At 37.5% G+C, this 21,758-nt stretch overlaps 1 protein-coding gene across 1 annotated transcript in view; it reads right to left on the bottom strand.

Moving 5' to 3' along the window:
• Positions 1-21,758, bottom strand: part of CNKSR2 (connector enhancer of kinase suppressor of Ras 2) — a 173,217-nt gene that overhangs the window by 101,634 nt on the left and 49,825 nt on the right. Inside the window, exons 7-8 of the mRNA XM_017728390.1 lie at positions 16,667-16,726; positions 11,910-11,978 (exon numbers count right to left, since the gene is read on the bottom strand). Of these exons, the coding sequence (XP_017583879.1) occupies positions 11,910-11,978; positions 16,667-16,726 (129 nt within the window). The remainder of the gene's footprint in view (positions 1-11,909; positions 11,979-16,666; positions 16,727-21,758) is intronic.

A 21,758-nucleotide genomic window follows, 5' to 3' on the forward strand; every position in this document is an offset into this window, starting at 1 on the left:
GACCTCTATTCCTGGAGATGAAGATGCTTCCAGAGATAGGTGAAGAGAACCTTTGCTTCTGAACAGCTCAACCTTAAAATGGTACCCCATTAGCTCAAGATTGGACCCTCAAAAGCAGTTGTGGGGAAAGCTGTAAGTCGAGGGAAGGGACTTTCACATGCGAGCAGAGAACCAACCCAGCCGGCTGTCTCGCTGTGACACTGAAGCCATGAGAGAACTGTGTCTTGTGGAGATGTCTCTGTAGCATGAGCAAGAGAGACTCCTCTCCCTAAGTGAACTGGAAAAGATTATTATAGAGGTGGTAAACTGACTGGAAAAAATCTCAAGGGTTGTCTTTTTACATGGTCAGTGGGAGAAGGGAGGAAGGTGGGGGGAGGAAAAGTGTTCTGCAGGTTTAGTCTGACTTTTTTTTCTTTCTTTTAGGTCTGTTAATAAACTTCTTTATATTCCTTTAAGTTTTGTGCCTGCTTTGTTTTCTAATTCTTATCACACAGACGGAAAATAAGTAAATAATGGATATTTTGAACCAAACCACTACAAATATCTTTACACTTTTGAAGGAAAAATAACACCTCACTGCTAAATATAACCTGCTAAGCCATTTCCTATTTCTAACTAATCGAATTTGTAAAATCCACTCTAGTGTCTAATTTTAAAAAGTTAGTGGACTAGGAAGATAACCAAAATTCTTTTTCTTCCAATGTTGCCTGTAATTAGTTGCATGCACCCAGAGTGCTTTGACTTATCAACATTTCAGGCTTCAAGCTTTTACTCATTTTTCAGCTAAAAAAACCTGAACAATTTCTAGGAGGGAAAATGGGTTCACCTTAAGAAATGGGTGTTTTTATAAGAACTTCCATATTGAACACCATCTTCCATATCATGAAAAAAGAATAGTGCATAAGTGTGTAAGAAAAAAACACCAACGTTGCACTTCAAATAACTATCAAACATAGCATGCTGTTAAGCAACTCAGAATCTGACAAGAAAATCAACAGCATCATGCTGCTAAATTAACAGACTGATTTCCATGAACACTGGCCAGAAATGAGGATGGTCAGCTGGTAGCCCCATGAAACAAATGTTAGTAGCGAGTATCTTCTTCCCTTCCCCCAGCTGCAGATGCCTGAAAAGGCCAAAAATTAATGGAAAGACATAGGTCTTCTGTCTCCAGAAAATATGACTGGTGAGGAAACCACAAAAGGATGTTTACAGCATGGACTACCACAGAGATGAAAGCTGTATCTGTATGCGGTAGGTGAAGCAGTGTCAGGAGAACAGTAGACACCTCTTCAGGGATTTATCCAGGTTCTTAAGCTAGCATGGTAATAGCATCCACACTTGCATAATGGTTTTCTCCCAAGGAGGAGAGGTTAATAATATTGTGATTGCATAGGCTGCAATTCTAATTAAAGAGTATCTTGGCTATATTATTTAAATCAATGCAATTTTAATTCAATGTTAAAAGTCAGTTCTGTGCATACTTAGAATGTCACTGATCACACTGCACTGTACCATAGACCAAAGTCACAACAACACAGTTTGTATTTGAAGTACATTGAAGAAAATCACACCTTTTACTTGAATAATTCCTGGTACTTCACTAAAACCTTTGCTTACTACCAGAAAATCATGAAACAAGTGATTTTTACATTAATTTTTGGCTATGTACACTAAAGATCACAATTAAGAGACTCTCCCAAGAATAAACTAAGTTAGGATCCAAACTGAGAGTTGAGTGCAGAAATCACTGCCTCTCATTAAGCTGCCCTAAACATATTTCCTTGCCAGAAAATGTATCTGACCCAGAGCTTAACTTCTGACTGATTTTACTACCTTGCTCCTTTTAAGTATTTGCACAGCGAAGCACCACCATAATTCAACAAACTTGACAGTATTAGTAATACGACCACAGAGCACCTTGGTATAGGAGGCAACTATTTGTATTTTTCATGGGGGAACTAAAATTTGCTTTATCCAGGAACACAGAATCAGTTCTGTATTGAAGCTTGGATACTGTTTAATAGCAATGCTTACCTTTCATTTTGTACTGATACAATCAACCTTCACCTCAGAGCTACCCCATTGTTTTGCTTTTGAGTCACTGCTAGCACAACATCCTAGAACAAATAAATGAGCATATTTGTTGGAAGAGCAAAGACTCCAACATCATGCGTTTGATGATATATTTTACAGACATAAATGTCAGTTACTAGGTACAATTTTCTGAGGAAAATGGGTCTCATTTCCCCATTTCAGAGTATGGCGCTGAAAAAACAGGGCTGATTCCAGTTCACTCAGATTTGGTGTGCCTCTGAAATTCGAAGCATTTTCCTTCACTTGGGTACCTGCAGTGACTGGCTGTCTCCAGTGTGGTAATTATAATGTATCTGTCTCTTCAAGCAGGAGTACAGATAACCAGAAAAGACAGGTCATGGCAATTTGGAAGGTTTTCAGAAACATGGATCTCAGCGTTATTTATCCTCAGAGGGACTAAACTCAATCTTCCAAATGCTAGGAAGGTGCCTCAAGCACCAAGATGTGCATAATTTCAGGTCAAAGGCCTTCCATGGGGGCAAAGCACTGTGCTGATGGGACTATGCCAATACAAACCCCAAGCATACAACAGACAAGAAACCATTAGGTCCTTGCAGCAGGATACAGGAACTGAGGGGTCTGGTCCCAATTCCCGGCGACCACTTTTCTTTTGTGTAATATAAATGCAATACAAACTAACACGTACTGCAGAGAATAGGGTCTGAGAGCCACATTGTGATGAGCAGGCCCTACCCCTTCTTCAGCAAGGGCACAGACATTAACCTCTTATGAACAAAGGTGCTGCCACCAGAGTCCTTGCTTGGCCTCATTTTCAAGACATTCCAGGGAATATAAGGAGAGCGTAGGGGTCTATCCATTTCAGCAGGGCTCCGGGTGAAGGACATTATCTCCCCCACCTAAGAAGAGACATTTCAGCATCCTTGGGTGGCCTCAGGTGAGTGCTAAGAAAACTCAAGTGCTGATAAAAATCTAAGCAGGCACAGAGAGGTGGTGGCACAAGCTGGAGGTTCAGGCAGGATATAGGCAGACTGGGTCACACCCTGGTTTCTCACAGATTAAGCAGCAGTATGGACGTGGACAGCTTCCCCCTTCCTCAGGGGAGAGGAATAGCCAAATTCTCCACATTTCATACGGCATAAGGAATTTGCTCCTCAGGAGTGACCCTGCAGTATTAACCCCCAGCCACAACTGCCTTACAGGAACTCATTTTTGTGGCCCTATGCTTCATCTCACAATGGGAATTTGAGCTCTGTTTGTGTGCATTGCACAGTCTCGTATTTAAACTCCCCAAATGCTTGTCCTGGAATTAAAACAATCAATACATGTACACATACATGCATACACATATATAATTTTTTTTCAGATTAGGTTTACATTCTCACAACTTAATATTTTAGAATGATTCCAGTGAGTCAGTAATTCCAACAGTCTTTGACCTCCCCCCAGCTTTTCAGCATATAAATAAACTTCTTGAGATCCCCAGATGTCCTGCAGCTAAACAGTGCTGCTACCCTTGAAACAGATGTTTCTTGAGACTGAATTCATATAGTGAAAATAAATTAGCATGTGTACAAAGAAATTGTAAAAAAAAGAAAATCCTTAAGGTTACTAATGACCAAGCAAACTGAAAAAAAAATCTAAATCCAAAATAAGCCTTTAAGTGAGCCACAAACTTATGCAGCATCACTTAGGGAAAGGAAGGACAGGGATATGGAATTAAAAGAAACTGTCATTAAAAAAGCAGTAATTATTTAGTCATGAGAGATGCTGGGGGTTTTTTTTTTTCATTTTACTGCTATTGAAATAATCAGCCATACACTATGTACTCTGTTCAGGCCATTGAGTTGTTTTAATCCAATATATTGAGTTGTTTTAAATAAAAATTTACACATTCAGAGTACATCTATTCAAACCATAGAATTTCCCTTGCTTTAATTTTTCCTCGCATGTGACACAGCATTAATTTGCTTTTCTTACTGTTTTGATCTATTTTTACAACAGCTATCACTGTTCCATACTTCCTCACGAGTTACCTCATAATTTCACCAGAATAAGACAACAGATTATGCACCAGAAGATTGGGCTAGAACCTGAAGATCAGCTGTGTCATGTACACAGCTACTACCTGCATAAAGCACAGAAGTATTCAAAATTATTCCATCCTAACTCATATGTAGTCCAGGCTGTGCACAGCAGTAATGTCAGTTGTGTTAATATGCACAACTTTGAAGACATCCCTCCTTAAGCTTTCATCATCTTTTCTACAGTGTACTTCAATTTTCAGCAACCTCAGTTAAAAGGAAATTATTAGCAGCAGAATAATACCTGCCTTCCTTCCCAAATACACATACCTGAACTTACACTAACAATAAGCCTTTTTAACCTGTTCTTATGAGACAAAAAGAGTAATATAATCTGTATTCTGTTCTACAGGCATCAAACAATTTAACAACACAAAACTCTAATTCTACTTAATATCTGCTACCTGGCATAAAAAATATAATCTCATTATATATTCTGGAATAATCATTTTAACTGCAGAATTCACAGTATTCTCACTAGTGAGAGCATACTGTTAAAATTTTAATTTAAACTGCCTGCAAATACAAATTGTACCAAGATTTGCAGCCAGTAGCAACTACTGAGAATATGAAAATAATTTTTATCAGGAATATATGCAAAAACATTTTGGCAGCATATTGTCTTTCAATATTTATGTTGAAAATATTAATACCATTTACAGCACCAATTAGAGGATTTTTTTTCTATGGAAATGCTACCATGTGGGGGAAAAACAGCAAAACAGAAAAAACCCTCTAAAAAATCAAACCATTAAAATGCATCATCTTCCAGTGTTTTCTGTGCAGAAAGACAAATTTAACCATTAGGTCACAAAAATGCTCCACAGAATACTGCAGCAGTTTTTAGCAAATCCATCCTCAGGAGTTTAGTCCTAAGTATAGCTTGTGTAAAAATACCAGACTTGGATATGGACTCAGAAATGTGGCTACTGCCAGCAGTGACACTATGAAGGCCCACCCGTGACACTCAGAAAAAGTCAACTGGTGTCTGCAGAGGATTTCTAACTACAATTACACTGCTTTCAAAAGATACTTTGCTGCCTTAAAGTCAGCCCAGGTGTGTATTCCCAAACCGTATTTGTACAAAGCAGTCTATGTCATCAACTACAAAAGAACTTATTTTCCCCAAAGAAAAAGAATATAAGAGCTCAACAGTCTCCTGAATGTTGTTCCTGTTTGTTTATATAATCACGCAAGTAAAGTACCAGGGCTCAGTAACAGTAGAGTTGTCCATTCTGGGGTACAACCAGGACAGAAAAAATAATCTGGTTTTGAGTGAGCTGTAGTATGCAGTAAATGGCATTAGGTGACCAGGACCACAATCAGCTGGCAAGGAATACTTCTAGAAATACAGTGTATGGCTACTGAAGCCATGTCCCAGTCATACGAGACAATGAGCCTCTCTTGTTGCACCAGCCTCTTCTTGAAAGGACTTCCTGAAAGGACTCATACAGCAACATCAACCTTCCAGTGCTTGACTGTTCACAGCTCCATCCCTGCCCTACCAATCCCACAGATAGGTTTACCATGCCCAGCACATATTCTAGTGCACCGAACTGCAGCAGAGGGTTGGGATCAGGTGCTCTGGAACACAGATCCAAGAGCACACAGGATGTGGGATGCCAGTGCCCAGGTCACAGGACAAAATGTGCCATTCACAAAACCAGAGGCAGTAAGGAGTAGTTTCCACAACCATTTGTGACTTACAAGTGACACTGACAGTGTTCCCTTTCCATTCTTGGGCACAGTCAACCAGATTTAATGCTTTCAGCTATGACAAGCAGGTTGACTTTAAATTAAAGTAGAAAAACTGACGTAGTTTAGTTCTGTTATCATCTAGGAGGCAGGTAGCTGCTGAAAGACACCAGTGGCTTTCTGCTACAACTGGAATTCCACTGGAGCATGACACAGGTGTGCTTAAGTGTGAACATTTAATAAGGAAAATTATTTAAAGTTTGGCAGAAACATGAAGCAGCACGGGTTGGCCAAAGCTTACGCTGGTTTAACACAGATGTGATGACTTGTTTGTTAGCTGTTCTGTCCTGCCAGAGAGAGAAGTGCAACTGAATGCCCACACTGACACACCACACTATTTACATAAGAATGAGCCTGTGCTCATCAAAGTGGTGTGTGCTCCATACATCAAGCCCCAGGGATCAACAGAAAATCGATTCCATGGACGAAAGCATCCAGCACTTGTTCCCATGGGGAAATGAAAGATCATGCTCCCTCACACATTTCATTTCTGCAATATGACACTTCCCTGACATACGCAATACAAAATATTTCTGTGTGTATCTGCAAATCTATTTAAAAAAGATAACATAAATAACACCATATAATCTCAACCCAAATTCCATGGTAAAGGGAAATTTATAAAAATATTTTTTCTTTCAAAGGGATCATGACAACTCAGTTCTTTTCTCAGTACTACACAATACTTACGGAGATTGTAAAAACAGGATAGGGAATTATACTGGAATTTTGAGAGTGTGGTTGGAGGACAGACTACAATTGCCAAGAAGTATGGACCCCCTTCCCCTTGCAAACTACAAAGAGTTTAGGACAGAGCCCTACAGAACTGGGTCACTTCCGCAAAGACTTCCATGAACATTTCTGAATAGCCCTAAAAAGCTTTCAGATGTAAATCCCACCCACATTTAAAATTAAAATATTTGTGTTAACATTTACCAAACTTTTATAAACAAAGAAAACCCAAGGATTAGGAAATTACTAAAAGCATGATTTGGGAGCTGTTCCTCTATATCCTCTTCCATAAAAGCACATGCATGACAGCAACAGAAAGAAACTGAACATAAAGCTTATTTCCCTTGAACTTTTATGAGCTTGCTGCACTGTTTTTTTGTTCAAGTCAAGCATCATAAGAAAATAAAAATACTGTTTTAAATAAGGATGTTGTTAATGGGAGTTGTGTGAGGTGTCAAACATCTAATGTTTAAAGCTTGGACTGACCCTGCTGCCCTCTGCCTTATACTATTCCAGCCTACTTCCTCACTAAGCCTTTTTAGAAATACTGCCTCATTAAAAGCCAGGTTAACAAGGCCTTAAATCAAATACCTGTGCTCACAAAAGCCTAGCTGGATCTGAAACAGTGCAGAAAAAAACAAATAAACAAAAATATTTGCAACATCATTTTTCTACTTAGAGGTGTTTTGTTTTGTTTGGTTTTCCCTCAAAATAAGAGGCCATCTACTGCAAACTCCATTTTGGATACATACACTCCAGAGATTCATATGCACCCCAAGTTCAGTATTTCCCATGAGCTGGAATTTACCATCTCCCAGCAAATCCTAAGACATTCTGTGGAAGTTGAACTCTCCTCACTAATTGTACAGTGAAATTTAAAAATCTGTTCTCTTATTTTTCTAAACAAAGACTTAAGTTAGGATGAGTATCTAGAAAGGCATCACACTCTTAAGTGTATACCCTTCCAACAAAGCAAGGTATGATCTTGTAAATGTATAACATGCTTCAGAGGAATTTTAGCAAAATCCCCTCTAAGTTTTTGTACTGTAAATATAAAAAGAGTTCCTGCAAGTCAATTATGTGGACTCGGTTTGGCACACTGGAGTCTCCACAGTAAGAAACTTGCTGTATAAAAGCTAAGTGTTACCTACTACAAGATTCCAAAAAAACCATTCCAACTTATAGGTGTTAAATACATTAAACCTACCAGCTTCTACATGCAACAGATTGATAGTTGATCACAACCAACTATTTTTTTCCATCATCAATATTTACAAAAACTCTGATGAATTTTAGCCAAAAAACACAAATTTTGGGAATCCACAAGTCTCTCACCTCATATCAAATGTGTATTCAATCTGTAAGTCATCATACTTGTATTCCAAGTATATGGAATGTGCCAAATATGCCTCCAAAATAAAGAAACTATTACACAAGAACCGACTGTTAATCAAGAATACTGTATCATCCTGAGTCTGTACATCCCTGTTTTCTGCTTGGACTATTTTCTCTACTGTTTTATCACTGATGCAACCAGAAAGAGTACTGTGGAGAGGACTAATTCATTTAAGCAATAATATAGTCTCCTGCTGTTTCAGTTGGTTAAAAAAAGGACTATCTTGAGCCAAAATAGGCTCCTGAATTATATATGGGCACTAACATGAGAGCTGTGGTACAGTGCAAATTCTGAAATACCCAAGTGAGGAAGGTGTTTTTACCTGTTCGTTTACACTGGAAATATTTTAGACACACAGGCTTTTAGAGAAGATTAACAATGGAATTTTCAGGGACGTTTAGGAGAAGACATTGTCTAAATCCTTTGAATCTTAATAGAGGAGTCACAGAATCATTTGGGTTGGAAGAGACCTTAAAGATCACCTAGTGTCCAACATCCCCACAAAGCCCTCTCCAACCTGGCCTTGAACACTTCCAGGGATGGGGCATCTGCAGCTTCTCTGGGCAACTTTTTCCAGTCCCTTACAAGCCTCCCAGCAAAGAATTTCTTCTAACATCTAATCTAAACTTGCCCTCTTTCAGTTTAAAGCTGGTCTATCAATAAAGACCCTTGTAAAAAGTCCCTCTCCAGCTCTCTTGTAGCCCCTTTAGGTACTGGGAGGTGCTACAAAGTCTCCTCAAAGCCTCTTCTCCAGTCTGAACAACCCCAGTTCTCTCAGCCTCTTCTTAAGGAGAGGTGTTCCAGCCCTAGGATCATCTTTGTGATCTCCTCTGGACTTGGTCCAACAGGTCCATGACCTACTCATGATGGAGGGAGTTATGACCCTTACTTACAGAGCGAAGTTATTTAAGAATAGATCTGTCCTGTAAGGCAAAACTGACACAGAAGATTCACATAGCTGTTTAACCTTAATGAACCACTATTTAAAGAACCATTTTCTGAACATTAACTTTTCATGATTTTAGGCCTAATCAATATTTTTTTATTTAAAAAATTTAGAAGATATTTACATTCCAAGCATCCTGCCAGCAACAAGTGGAATAATCCTGTTATGCATGTTTTCTATCAAATAGCAAACAATCAAAATAATCACTTGAAATTCTTTGATTTCACTGCCAAATGAAATACTATGAAGATTAAGCATCACTACAAGCAAAGGATGTCAATAGACAATTTAAAACTATTCGACACCCAGTATTAGGACACGCATAATGAAAATCAGTATAAATCACTTAACTATTCTCCTACCTTGTCATGCTGCTTATTTGAAAGCCAGTGGGCTTTCTGAAAAAGCAGCTTTTTCGTAGTTATTAAAATGTGATTCATGTAAAAAGTATTATCTAACAAGTTGGATTTTTAAACCAATTGTATGGAACTTCTCCTCCTTGTATTCGTATTTATTCTTTGAAATATAAAGTACAAAAGACAGACATTAACTTCAATTTGACAGAAAAAATACACAGAAATAACTGAAGAAAATTTTTAAAAAGAGGTTTAATTCTAAAAGAAATTAAAGATTTTTATATTTTTTTATATTTTGAGTCTCCATTTACAAGACATCACCTTAATAACAGCTACATGTGAATAATACTTCCCTACAGCTTTAGAATTAGATATCTAAAAAATTTAGTCAGTTATTTCTATGGTCAATACTAGTGATATAAGTCTGATGAGTTACATATGATATATATGATAAGCAATAGGGAGCAAGCTGTCCTGTATTTGCAGCTGGTGAGTAGTATATCAAGTGTGAAAAAAACCCCAATAAACAGTATAAACAAAATGTAGTATCTTCAGAATTATTTATCTCCTAAGCAAGAGTCACTGTAAGGAATAATATGTCTTCCCAGAAAAACAAATTCCTAGAACTGGACAGTAAATTCCTCATGATAGGGGCTGGAATACAAAAGGATTTACTTAGACTCTTGTCAAATTCTGCAGAATATATACAAAAAATGAAATATTGGGGCTTTATAAATTGAAGAGTGAATGAAATGTACTTTTGCAAAGGTAACATGGGAGGTACTGCCACATTTCTAAGAAAATCCTAGTTGACTTTCACTTGGAAAATCAACACTAGAACACAAGAAAATTACTTGTATACATTGGATACAGTATCAATGATGACAACTATTTCAATTATATTGTTGATACAACAAAGTAAAGCATAGGTAAATGTGTGATTTAGTCTATTACTATACATATTCACTGCACCATATTAAACTCAGTTTGTCTTAGCTCCCTATGGTCCTTTTCCCTAGAAATACAATCAGTACTTTTTTCTGTGCCTCTGAAAATACTTCACTTATGCAAAAGCCAGGACATTCAACTCCTACATTAAAAATTCCATCCACCTAGGTAAGAAAGCTCATCTTAAGGCTAGTCAAAACATTACTGTTAGTGTTAGGGGTAAGAATCTGAACTTTCCACCAAATAAAAGCAGTGCATATGTGCTAAGAAAACTAGAATAAATACCTAGCCAACTGGAAATTTTCAAGTTGACAAGGCAACTTTACAGCACCATCAGAAATTGTTGGAGAAACTAGCTAGTGTAAGTACTGAATGTTTAATGATGTGCTTCTTCATATGTGTATATATTTGAATAGCCAAAATAATAATGTTCTAAAATGTTTTTCAAATTAAATTGATGTCATAAGCTCTCTTAGTGCAGAAAAACAGAGAAATTAGTCATCAACTGTATGTGAAAAGTAATCATGGAATACAACATGGGATAAAGAAGCTATATGGCCAACACAATATTGAAATTCACCCTGACCTGCTCAGATTTACCAAATTACATTGCATAGCTCAAATGATAGCTTCTCATCCATTAAGGTCCACATATGTACAGTATATTTGATTTCAAACTCAACTGGAGTGAAATAATAGTGAAATATTACCCTAATCTGTGCAGAGGAGCTGACATGATGTACAGTGGCCTAAAGCTGGAAGTGGAGCCCCGTGTGGAATGACAAAACACAACCTTTACAAACGACTGCCACACTAATAACAATGGAACATGGTATTTTCTTGTCTGTTAAAATGCTTGCAAGAACACATGTAACTAATACCATATATTGACTTTCACTACTCTCAAGAAACTTCATACTCTGGAAAAAGAATAGTTGCTTTCTATACTGACAGTCTGCTCTTTTGTCTTACAAAGCCCTACCTTAGAAAAGGTAAATTCATTTTAACAGTTCCCTAATCCTAAATAAAATCACCAGAAACTAACAAGTATCTGTTCCCACAAAGGGCAATTTGCAAGGTGTTATGATAGTCAAGAAAACTATCTGAAAGTTTTGTTACATTTTAAGTTTCCAAGTTTAAAAACCTGTCTTTAAATTAAGTCAATCACCGTAGGTATCCCTATGGGAATTTCACATGCTTGTCTTCTTAAAAAACACACTCTAACACTGTCCGGTACGTTTGGAAAGTACTAAGTTTTCCAGATTCCAGGAAGTATTCTTGATCTTAAACCCACCAGGGCACAGTATTATCAACTTCCTGCATCCCTTCGACCCAAAATTTCCATTACACTTAAACCAACTGTTTATTAACAGAGCATGGGTAAGTAGAAAACAGCCTAACAGATCTCCCAAGCCACAGCTATTTAGCCTAACTTGGTATCTCCTGTAATACTCAGATGTTCAGGGTTTAGCTTAAAACTTCAGAACTGTGTGGTATCAAAAGAGAAAAGGAAAATGTAGATGTTAGAAGAAATAATGATTTATAAATACACATTTTTCTACACATTTCTTCTCTACACATGCTAATGTGCCACGACACCTCTATCTCCAATTGACACAGAACATAGTTATACATACCACAGTTTGGTGGTTAACTTGAATCACTTCATCCCCAGCATGGATTTTCTTGCACCGATCTGCAGGTGACTGAATTTAAAATAAAAGAGATGATCAAGAATACAGGTCTTACCGGTCATCATCTCTCTTTCAGCAGTATGATTGCTAAGCTGTGTAATTCAGGTTAGATTGATAATGACATTCTACTGTGAAATAAAGAATTAAAGAAATATTTAATAAATCAGTTTGTTCTTGTTGGAGAAAAATGATATGCACTATTCTACACAATAAAATCACATGTTAAGAAAGGTGTGAATTTATACGATAACCGAGTCCTAAGGATTTCTTTTGAATTTCATTCTGACAGAAGGATGCTTTAATCTGCCTGACACCTCTTAAGCCTCAAAAGTCAATCTTTGGCTGACTTTTGAACCTACCAAATCTAACTGGCAATTCCATATAAACAAACTTTGTAAAATTGTCTTTTTATTCTACAACATTTCAATATGTTGCAGAGAGCTTCAGTAAATTACTGTTCTGCAAAGAGTACACAAGGAGAGTAGATTAGGTTAGGTACAACCTAGGAAGAGTGAGTACTTTAATGGTAACTTTTGTTTTGGAACATTATTAGGGTGAAAGAAATGCAACCATCATCAAAATCCTACAGTGATCACACTTTCAGAAAAGCAAAGTAGTTTGGTACTTTGCTTTTGCCTCAAAAAAAATCCTCAGTAACAACAAAAAAACCAAATAAAATAAAACCCGCAACTAAAAAACCCTCTTCCATAAAGTGAAAACCCCCAAAATTTGCCCTTCTTCTCCCTTTACAGTAGACCAACTGTTTGCTGAGGGGAGTATCTGTAAGTTTAAAGGAAAACAAATTCTTTCCGTTTTTCAGAGAGTCACACTTTAATTTTTCTCGCAATACTGTGGCTGCCAGGAGGCACTTAATTGACTCCACAGTAGAAGGTGAGACTGACAGTTTCAAAAAAAACGCAAATGAAGTATGTTGCTCAGGAGCAGTTTTCATAAAAAAAACTGCTACAAATTTTATGTAAAGGAGTGAAATGAAATCAATTTCCAGGTGAGATAACAGGTCATCTAAAGAAAGTGCTCCAGGCCTGAAATGTGGACCTTTTGTAATAACCTATGCACTACATCCCTATTCAAAACACATCCCCCCATAGCTAGGCCATGACTTTCTAGTTCAATTCACATAATTCTTGGCCTTAGTTAAGGATAGTGTTCAAATTAAAGATATCCAAGAGACGTGAGAGACTGAAAGAAAGGTCACTCATGACTCAGTCCTAGCAGACATTGCACAGAACATCCCAAATCAAACTGGGCTAATAAGAATTTCATTTTACTTAATAAAGAACAGCAGCCTTGACTATTTAAGTAATAAAGGTATTGGTTGAGTGACTTGGGGAAAAACTTTAACACTGGTGATTGTCCTAATAATCTGTCTTCTGTCTGCCATTTCACTCCTCATTCATACCTCTAAAATCTTTATAATCCTCCTACGAAATACAGCTCTTTTAGCTCAGATGTAAGTGAATCCTGTGTCATTACCCTTGAACTCTTTAGGATTTTATTATTATACACCCTTTGCTTTACAGTGTCTTCAGCATTCATAGCTTAAGTCTTGACAAAACAGGCATTCTGTGTAGCAGTTTGCCAAGCTATTAAAATAGGGTCTGAGAATCTTCAAACTGGAAAAGCCTATATTAAAAAAGCCTCACTGCAATCAAACACAAGGTGAGGTAAAAATCCTTTATAAAGAAATGTCAAGGCTGTGGTCTTATGAAGGGGTTATAACTCCTGTTCCTTATTGTCTTTTCCTCTCCAGTAAAAAACAGACCTTGCTGTAAAATAGTACCTTTTATCATGCCTATTTAAGGAAAACAGAGGAGAATTGATAAGGTCTTCCTTTTTTAGATGTATATGCTGATCATTAAGCACAGAATCCACTCATGAAGTCCTACTAGGAGTAACAAAGTGTGCCACACCACAACTGTATCTTCATCAGCTGGTAATTCGGTTCAACAGGGAGTTGAAGAGATGCAAGCACCTGTCACTGAAGCTCACACATCAATAATTAAAAGCTATTCAGAATCTGCTTAGGATTTATTCTTTAGAAAAAATTTATTTTTGTCCTTTAGGCTAATTGTTGTCTTTTTCCCCTGGTATACCCACACTGTCTGAAAGTCCAGTTAAGAGCCCCCGCAGGACAACTGCTGCATGCCCACAGTGGAGATTTTGGTGTTATTTCTTCTGAAAAGTCTCTTTTCCCTGCGATCTAAGGGTACCCTGACCCTGCAAAGCCAACCAGATCGCAGTAACTGGTGACTCTGGGAGCACCTCCCCCTTCAAAGCCACATTCCAGAGGCGCTGCATGCTATTACTTTAGAAAAATGCTCTTTTTTATTGGAAAAGCAAAGGACAAAATTGTCTTATTTAAGGACACATTTGGTTTGTGAATTAAAAGAATCTCTCCAACACGGTCTAGAAGGGCTATTCAACAAGAAACCTAAAATCTTTTGCTGGACCAATACACCATTTAGATTGTTACTGCCAAATGAAAGACAGATGACAGGAACTGGAAAGCTCAGCTTGCTCTAATGCTACAGGGCCACTGGAGAGAAGCCCTTACAGGGCAGTGACCTGTGAGGAACACTGCTCTGTCTCAGTCCAAGCTTCAGAGCTCAGCTGCTTTGATCTGCAGGGCTGATGTGTTGGGGGAGATGACTCCTAACGCCAAACAGCAAGATCCAAACTCTAACGGGCTTTGCAGCTGGACATCAAACACCTCAAATGCCAGACAGAAAAAGCAGAACTGCCTTTACAAAACTACTCTCTTACACTGATGTGGAGAGCACTACCATGATACTGTGTTTAATACAGACACATGTTCTTCTCCAGGATCTTTCAGACAAAAAAGTCTATAATTGTCTCACTTGGAAGAGCAGATTTGGAAATTGAAAGGACACAAAATTTCGTTCAAATGAAAGAATTTGGATTCTTCTTTCCTAGAAGTTAAAACTGTATGGCAAAGAGTAAACACGTCAAGACCAGCAGGTCAGATCACATGTGCACCATTGTGATCTTGTTCTGGCTATGCTGCTTAGATGTTTCTCTTCCCATCTACCAAAATCAAAACTCTGTGTGTGTGTCTGTGCATGCGCATGTGCATGTATGTGTGTGTTAAAGAAAGCAGCTAGAAATTATGTTCTTAAAAGCAGGAGACACCCTTCTCTCTCTAAAGCACTACTCATTTTCACAAATGCTTTAACACAAAACAGCTTTTTCCCTTGACAACAGAGTGCAGTTTCTTGGTCTGCTGTGAGCACCTCCAGGGTGTCACAGTGAGTGAAAGAGTCAGTAATAACAGCAGAAGAGTCATCATGACTGAAGCTTCCTGACATAGCTTTAAATTATATTCATGAATCACAAAAGATAAGAGTTTTGAGGGAATGCATTAAGATTTTATTTTTATCTTTGCCCCTGGGAAATTAAATCCATTAGTAAGTTATGGAAAGAAATTGTTCCTTCTTTAATTTGAGAGATTCAACTGTAAAAATTGTTCTCTTTATTTCATACATTTTCTAGATTAAGCTCAACTGTAGTTCTGTTTGGTTTGTTTAGTTTTGCTAATTTCACTAATGATGTCTGTAGCTGTAGGCCTGACTATCTAGAATTTTCATTTTCCTTGAAATTCCTTACATTTTCTTATTCCAAGACAGGTGGCATTCACACAAATTCTACAACAGGTATTATCTATTGGTTATAACCCATGGATATCCTGCCCACAGCAGAAAAGCAGAAAGGAAAAAGGCTATCAGATTGCAGCTCCTATGAAAGGATGAAAATAGTATTCCTATTTTATAGAAATGCTAACAGAACCTCACTGCAGGTCAGGTGCAGCAGCTGTTAAGTGCCATGTAGGTAGTTTGCACTTCCCACAGGATGACACAATAGCATGACAAAACAAATATTTCTGACAGCTTCATTTTAAGAAAATGCCATTAAGATCTTTGAAAGGAATTGCCTAAACCATTATGGAACAGTTCAATGTCATTTAATGATTGTTCCACATTAATTGAAGATCATGGATAGAAGCCTTTTCCCCCAAAATTATAATTTCACTCAACTCCTAACAGACAGACGGTTCCCTAAACATGGTGTACAAGGAAAGGAGGTTGTATTTCAAAGGGTTTTGAAAAGTAGTCTATTATGTTTCACTTGTTTTTTAATGCCTTCAGTGAGAATTAGTACACTGGTAATAAGTGTTCCTTTCCATAGGCATTACTCAGAAGTTCATGCAGAAATACATGGTTATTTGTCAATGTGAAGGGATGTCCATTTCCATGCACTCATTTATTACAAAATGAAGCTTGATAGATGGAAAATATAAAAGCTGTTTGTCTAATACTGCAGCAAACTCCAGCGTAACAGCCTAAACATAATATAGACATTTATCTTTTATTCACAGAGCAAAGTAACTCCAAGACAGCTGCTTCCTGTCTTGATCAGAGTATTTTAGGTGTCTTGCAAGAACAAATCAAGACTGATTCTCTTGGTTCTTAACTGGGAACAACTCTTTCAGTTTGAGGTAAACAAGCACAAGCATCTCTGCTGTCCAACATGCCATTGGTCCTTAACAGCCAACTAGCACAAGTTTGCAAGCAAAATGTAGTTTACAGCAAAGGGAAAGCATTAACCACAGGTAAGGTCAGAAAGGCTTCCAGGCCTGAACATACAGTATTAACAATACTTACATTTTCTGTTGTTCCAGTAATTACATGAAGACCATCATATGTTGACTTAATGTACATACCCTAAGAAAAAGACATCATGGGAAAGAATTTTTAAAGTGTTTCACAAACCATAACCATCCAAACAAAACTTGCATATCTCTTAAAGAATCTTTTTCTTTTTGCTTTCTTTAAGATTTGTGGACTTTAATGCATGCCATGAGGTATTTGTCTCTGAATAAGAAAGTGCTTTTTTGATATACTTCAAGAACAGCCCAAATCATTTTGGCCCTAACTAACAATAGCAAACTAAAACATTTACCACAGTTATGTCCATAAATACTCCCCACTTTTTCTAATACAATTCTTCAACTACAAATATAACAATGCCTTACAAAAAGCCCCAGAATTACAAACTGCCTTAGTATGATCAGTATGACCATTTTGCTTTGAAAACTACATTGAGTTTTAAAAGATCTGGAGTCTTCAGGAGGCAACGCTGCAAACACAACTTTCAAACTGCTAACCAGTGCTTGGAATTGTGCCTGCTAAATGGCTGCAAGACCTTCTCATAGCCCCACTCATCCCAGTGAACACTTCAGCTATAAAACTCAGTGATGAAAACTTCAACATCAACTTTGTTAGCTATGTCACTTCTTTCAAAAAATATGAAAAAGGAGGGATAGCTTATGAACAGACAGAAGTTCCTGCATGCGTAGTCCAAGACAGTGTCTTAAATATGCCTTTTCACCAAGCCTTAATTCAAACATTTAAACAGCATCCATTATGACACCGAGAGAAGGAAAAAGCAGAGATAATTGGCATATACTGAGCATTCGACAATTTTTGAGGAATCTCCTTTCCCTCAACCACTTTACAGAAAGCAGGTAAACACTGAGAGCCTGAGTAAATATCCTCTCCATAACCTACTTTTCTCTTTTTAATCAGAGTGCCAATGAGAAATCTGTTCTTATTTGAGGAGCCCAGTGCACTCACTGGTGAGTAAGTATGGTAAAGAGGCAAAGAAGACATATTGAGTTGGACTGATCTGCGCTGGGACCAGAACTGACAGACATTTTGGTAGCAGAAATGAGGAAGTACACCTCAAATAACAAAGTGGATAATATTCCCAGTAAAAAAAACCAGGGACTTCCTGAATTTCTCAGGACAGGGGCTCAAAAGTGAACTCCTATTTTGTTCTGCATAATTACATAGCGTTAATCACATCAAACCCAGTTGTCATGCTCAGCTGCCACAGCTAGAAGGTAACAAATCCAGAATCTACTTATTACTACACAGTCAGAAACCCCTGACATCATCCTTCAACTTCCAGCTCCTCTATGTACCTTCAGTGATTTGTCCATTGATTGGCTCCATCACACAGCTTTTGCTTAACTCAAATACAGAATGGCTTTTTCACACGTTTATCCTCACAACACCCCTGTGAGGTAGGGAAACACTAATATACCATACATCTTAACACTAATACACAGATATCTTACAGGAAGCATAATGAGCCTCACAAGAGGCTGAGACATGTTGGTATCTGTTCCTTGGTACACACACCTACCCTCAAACCACCACCAAATCAGGGCTTCAGTCCCTCTCAGGGTCCCCATCTAAGTGACTGGGCCATACCCCCTGCAATATGGCAAGAGCTAAAATCACAGTGACCATGGTGACAGGAACTTTGAGTCAGGTCCCCACACAGAGCAATTTCTGAAGAAAGCCACATCTTTGCTTTTACTGACAATGAGCTACTGCTTTCAACCTTAAGCATCAGGGTGAAAGCCAAAAAGTCTCACACTTAATGGTTACACGGTGTTTAGTTTTGTGCAAAGCATTATTCCAAAGGATAGTAAACTCATCCACGTGTGCTACCATTCCAGAGTACAATTTCCATCCAATCTAGTCTTTTTGACAAATTTAAAAGACTTTGAAAATGCAAAAGAGGAGAAAGAACTTTTGCAAATGTTCTTTAAAGGCCAGGATCAAGGTTTTGCATACATTAAGAGAGAGAAGAAGGAAGCTGAAAAATATCCACCCTAGACTGTATTTATTCCACATGTGCAAAATTAGTAAATGTTACATTAGTACCATGTCACATTAATTTTGCAAGAGCCAACATAATTCTTGTTATAAAGCAGCTTTTAAATCAGGACAGGCAACATTTTACAATACAAAAATGAGCCCCTTTCACCCATGTTTCTCAACTCCTCATTTTAAGTGAGCAATATATGGGAAATGGTACAGAGAAGAGAGTGTTTCTGGCTTCCAATTGCTTGATCTGGAATGGAAATAAGAATATCACAGACATTTACAAGTTTTCCTCTCTCTGCCTCCTTGTGGCTGCACAATATCAATAGTACTTTTAGCAATTAAGAATACAGGGGAGATCAGTGTGTGCTCTGTCCATTTGCACTGAAAGAAATTGGTAGATACAAATCTTAGGTATTCAAAGGTAAGTCCTTAAGAAATTATAAGAATCGGTTATACCAGAAAAAAGGAAAGCTAATTCAGCTTATATGAATAAAAAAACCATAAACTAACCAACCTAGTAATAAGGAATAAACGTATGCCTAGATTAAAATATGAGTAACTCATGCTTAATTGTATGAGAGATTGTCCTTATCAGTTATGGGTAGAGCTCTAATTTCAAATCAATCATTACAATTTATCTTGGTGATTAAGTTAAGGGTTAGAAAAGAGACCTTTTGTGCTTTTTTTTCCCCTTTATTTATTTTTGTTGTTTTTTTTTTTTTTTAAGAATGAAAACAGAATGTGATCTATTTCTAACATATTTTATGCAATGCTAGAAGGAAAAGGAAAAAAGATACTAATTCCATTTTATCACACATATAATTAAATTTTTTTTCCACTCAATTTTCATGAAGCCCTCCGAAGTTGCATGTGCCTCTTTAACCCCAAACAGCTCTCAGAATGCTGTTCATAACCCTTTTCCAGCTCTTCCAGTATTTCAAACTAAAAAAATTCAGAAATATCAGGAATAGTAGTACACTGGAATCCTGGAAAGAGAATCAGCAGTGCACTTTAATCAGCTGCCACACCCTGCTGTATCTAGGACTTGTATTTTATGAGTGATTTTTACATGACAAGCTTCTTTTGTGTTTGCTTCCGCAGGCAAAAAGGAACAATCACTTTCATGTTCTGATGAATTTACCTTTGCATTTCTGAACCCAGCAAGGTTGAAATCATATCACAGTCACTTACCTGACTGGGATTAAAATGATTATATGAACAAAAACCAACTGAAATTCAAGATTAACCTTTGCTACAGTTCTTTGATATTCTGTTCTGCATTAAAAATAAAGTAGAAAGTGATTGTCGCAGAAAAACTACCCAAGAAAAACTTGGTTTCCTGATTTTTGTCTAAATACACTCAATGTTTTCAGTCAAGTAGCAATATTTTTAAGTTTGTTTCATGGTAAAACATACTACCTAAGCTAGTCAGTTTTGTCTCTTTGTATATCAGTAATGGAAAAACATACAAAATTAAATTCTGCTTAGTGATACAGATGAAACAACTTGCAAGTCCTCAAAAAAAGGAAAAAAAGAAAGGATTACACATGGAACCATGTTGGTGATTGCAAAGCTGACCACATTAATCCATTTTAAGGCTTTTAAAATAACTTTCTACCATGACAATTCTTTTCACCCTTACTGCACACAGCCACTTGCAGGCTATATCTCTTCCCCCAGCAGCACTCACTGAAGAACACATGAATGCAGCCAGTCACAAGAGACAAGGATAGAGGGAACAAAAAAAAGGGAAAAAACCAAACAAAACCAATACCAAACCCCACCCAAAACACAGCTTTACCCAGTACACAAGAGGTTCTCCACATTACACCCTAACAACATTTTCTGCTTGACAGGTTGCTTTAGTTGCTTGAAAGGTTATTTAGTCATCGGTGTTAGCTAGTTTTAATATCTATAAGACATGGTAACACATTTACTCATTTCTTCTGCATTCAGGTATTAGTCTGACAATTTACATTTACCTCTGACAAATACTTACGTTTCCACAAGAAAAGACCAAACACAGTGAAGGAACTACTGCTGCTGATGAAAACATCCTGATCATGTTCCAATCTTTTTTGAGTTGTAAAATCTTCAAGCATTTTCTTAATTCCATCATATATTTACCACGAGTTTACGGAAATAGCATTATTTTCCAAACTTTTAGTTGACTTCTCTTTTCCTTTCCTTTTTCTCTCCCAGATTTACTTTAGCTTCTTAGCTATTCAATTTGAGATGTCAGAAATTCTGTTTAGGATAGGTGACAAAAAATCTTCCCAGTTAGCGGCCATCCTTGTCTTTTTTCTTCTGCCTGAAGTCCTTCCATCTTTATAGAACATTTTATTTAGTGATTGGTAAAGCCAGCACAGAACTGTCATGTGGGTCAAAAATCTACAGGAAAGTTGACAATAAACCATTTTTCCACCTCCATCATTGCACAAATCCTGGAAGAAGGTCCAGAAATTATTGAGCTTCACATTTATCCCAGCGCTTCTGATGTGCCAAGAATATTCACAACTCCAAGCTCCACCATCAATTCTTAAACCGACACTCTCAGCACCCAGTGGGGCAGTACTGATGTACATTCACTGTGTCTTAATTCAAAGGTATTACATTAAAAAGCAAACAAAGGCCCAACAACCCAAAAGCATAAAAAGCACCAAGAACCACATGACAAAGGTGATCTGTTGGCAAGATGGGTGCTGTTACAAAGGGAAGGGGATGATTTTGACTCTCCTGGCGCGAATCCACCATCCTTGGTGCCTGCTCTGGAGAGCTCACAATCTAAAGGAGGCGGCACAATGCCGAGGCAACGCAACAGTGGCACGCAGGCAAGGATCAGGGAAAAAAACATTACTGTGTCAAAATGGCATTGTATCCTTCTAAGGCTTGTATACTGCATGGTTGCTATTTTCTTTTTTTTTTGAATAAGAATTATTTTTATGACAATGACATCAAGACCCTGCTAAATTGGTTCACAAATACATAAAAAGAAAAAGCCCTGCCTTGCAGAGTTTCCAGTTTAAACAGACAAGACAGACAGAGGGTGTAAAACAGAGACACAGAGAGGGAAAGA

The sequence above is a fragment of the Corvus brachyrhynchos genome, unplaced genomic scaffold (genome assembly GCF_000691975.1).
Source record: "Corvus brachyrhynchos isolate BGI_N302 unplaced genomic scaffold, ASM69197v1 scaffold11, whole genome shotgun sequence".
Classification (NCBI taxonomy): Eukaryota; Metazoa; Chordata; class Aves; order Passeriformes; family Corvidae; genus Corvus; species Corvus brachyrhynchos.